The 2,838-nt window shown below is 45.1% G+C and overlaps 1 protein-coding gene across 1 annotated transcript in view; it reads left to right on the forward strand.

Moving 5' to 3' along the window:
• Positions 1 to 152, forward strand: part of UBL3 (ubiquitin like 3) — a 158,633-nt gene extending 158,481 nt beyond the window's left edge. Inside the window, exon 5 of the mRNA XM_045293988.1 lies at positions 20 to 152. Coding sequence (XP_045149923.1) covers positions 20 to 152 — 133 coding nt within the window. The remainder of the gene's footprint in view (positions 1 to 19) is intronic.
• The last annotated feature ends 2,686 nt before the right edge of the window (positions 153 to 2,838 follow it).

Raw genomic sequence — 2,838 nt, forward strand, 5'->3', positions numbered from 1 at the left:
CGATTTGCCTCACCTGCAGGTTCACCACATGGTCGAGGGTCCCTGGAAACACCCACAGAGGCAGCTCCACACGGAAGATGCCCAGCCGCAAGGGAGTCTGGGGCCGGCCGGCTGGTGCGGGGAAACGGGCCGTGAAGAAGACTGTCATGTGACTCCTACCAAAGTTGGGGGGTGGGGGGCTCTGAGCTGTCTCGGACACAATCCCACACCAAGGGCGACTCCCCGCCCTGCTGCCCATACCGACCGCAGACCCAGCCCACCAACACCCCGTGCCTGGTGTTGGATGCAGTGGGGTGGGCGGGTGGGTGAGGGCCAACAGGTGGACGTATCCTCTGTCCCCAGCCGCGAGGCCACGGTCCGCACAGCACAGACAGGGAGTGTGCTTCCCAGCCTTAATCCGGGAGGGGGGTCCCAGCCACTGTCAAAAGGCCGTCCTGAGTGTCCACAGACCGACTCTTGTCCATAATCATTCTCATCTCTGAGCACTTCCAGTGCCCCGCTGACCCTGACAGAGCGCAGAGGAACCCCTCCCATAGTAGTACTTGTGTCTCTTTATGGAGCAGTTGGCAGTTGGCATCTTGCTTGCAATTGTATTCGGGGTAGAAGCCGATTTTGTTGTTTGTTCGTTTTGGTTTTTTTGTTTGGGTTTTGAAGGCCTGTATGATTTAAGATGCCCTTCTTTCTTCGGTTTTGTACCAATAACTTAAAACAGACGCTCAACACAATTTGCACAGCACTGAAGCATGAGCTATAATTTCACCTGAACCTGTAAAAAAAAAATATAAAAGATTTTTATATTTTTTTTCTCCCCCACTACTGGGAAGAAATCCTCCTGGGGTGAAATGACAAATATGTGTAGAATATATTTAATTAAAAAGAAAAAATTACATATGAAATACCTAACTGTAGGACTTAAAGATAGATCGGCGTGTAGTCTCTAGAACAATCCTCCATATAAATAACTTCTGTCTCCGTACACCTGACGTCGCAGGCTGACGCTCCGCTCTGTTCCCTGGTGAGGGTCATGGCCCACCTGGGCAAACCTGGCTTGTCCACGGCCATCTTCGCTGAAACGTGATCAGGTTATTTTACTCACTGTCAATGCTTCGATGGAAAGGCTTGCTTTATGTGCAGTAGACCTACGACAATGTTGTTCATACTGATCAGAATTAAATTTGTATAGAGCAGAGTTTTAAAATGAAATGTAAATAGCACTAAACGTTTCCTCCCTGCAACCTGTACTTAATAGATTCTTTCTGTAAAACGAATAAATTAAAAAAATATATATGCAGCCATGCATCTTGGTGATCTTTTTCCAAGGTGGGTAATTGTTTGTTTGTTTGTTTGTTTGTTTTTTCATGTCAATTGATACAATGTGATTTATTGAAAAGTATCTCCTTTCTCATACACAATGCCACCTGTGCTGTAAGTCAAGTGACTGGACACACCTTTTCTGGAACCTCGTCTCTTCTCACTACCCGTGTTCCTTTTTCCAGATGGTCTCTTCCTCTCATTCGTTCATTCATTCATTCACTCATTCAATCATTCAATCATTTGGGGGCTCATACAGCTCTTTTCAAAATACATCCATCTATTGTATCAAGCACATTTGTACATTTGTTGCCATCATTTTCAAAACATTTTTTTTCCTTTTAAAAATAATTTTATTGGGGGCTTGTACAACTCTTATTACAATCCGTACCTCCATCCATTGTGTCAAGCACATCAAAACATTTTCTTTCTACTTGAGCCCTTGTTAACAGCATCTCATTTTTCCCCTCCCTCCCTCATGAACCCTTGATAATTTATAATTTTTTTTCATGTCTTACACTGACAGATGTCTCCCTTTAGCTACTTTTCTGTTGTCCTCCCCCTGGAGTGTTACATGTAGATCATTGTGACCGGTTCTCCCTTTCTCCCTTCCCTTTCCCTCCTGGTATCACCACTCTCAATACTGGTCCTGAGGGTTATCAGTCCTGGACTCCCTGTGTTTCCAGCTCTTATCTGTACCAGTGGACATGCTCTGATCTAGCCAGACTTGTAAGATAGAGTTGGGGTCATGATAGTGGGGGTGTGGGGAGGAAGCATTAAAGAACTAGAGGAAAGTTGTGTTTCATCGGTGCTATACTGCACCCTGACTGGCTCGTCTCCTCCCCACGACCTTTCTGTAAGGGGATGTCCAGTTGCCTACAAATGGGCTTTGGGTCTCCACTCTGCACTCCCCCCCTTATTCACAATGATAAGAGTTTTTGTTCTGGGTCTTTGATACCCCTATACCTGATCCTATCAGCACCTCGTGATCACACAGGCTGGTGTGCTTCTTCCACGTGTGCTTGTTGCTTCTGAGCTAGATGGCCACTTGTTTACCTTCAGGCATTTAAGACACCGGACGCGCTATATTTTGATAGCTGGGCACCATCAGCTTTCTTCACTACATTTGCTTATGTACCTGCTTTGTCTTCAGTGATCATGTTGGGGAGATGAGCATCATGGAATGCCAGGTTAATAGAACAAAGTGTTCTTGCATTGAGGGAGCACTTGAGTAGAGGCCCAATGTTCATCTGCTACCTTAATACTAAACCTATAAATAATATGTACATAGATATATTTCTCTATCATCATATATATATTTACAAATGTACATGCCTGTATTTAGGCCTCTATATATGCCCTTTGCCTCCTAGTTATTTCCGTTTACTTTCCTCTTGTCCCACTATCATGCTCAGCCTTCATTTGGGTTTCAGTAATCCCTCTTGGTTACATGCCCTTGATCAAGCCCTACCTGGCCTCCTACACCCTCCTTGCCATCGATTTTAGATCACTTGTTCCTTTGTCCCT

This window comes from Echinops telfairi, unplaced genomic scaffold, assembly GCF_000313985.2.
Source record: "Echinops telfairi isolate 266 unplaced genomic scaffold, ASM31398v2 ScPeMD7_2565;HRSCAF=3150, whole genome shotgun sequence".
Lineage (NCBI taxonomy): Eukaryota > Metazoa > Chordata > Mammalia > Afrosoricida > Tenrecidae > Echinops > Echinops telfairi.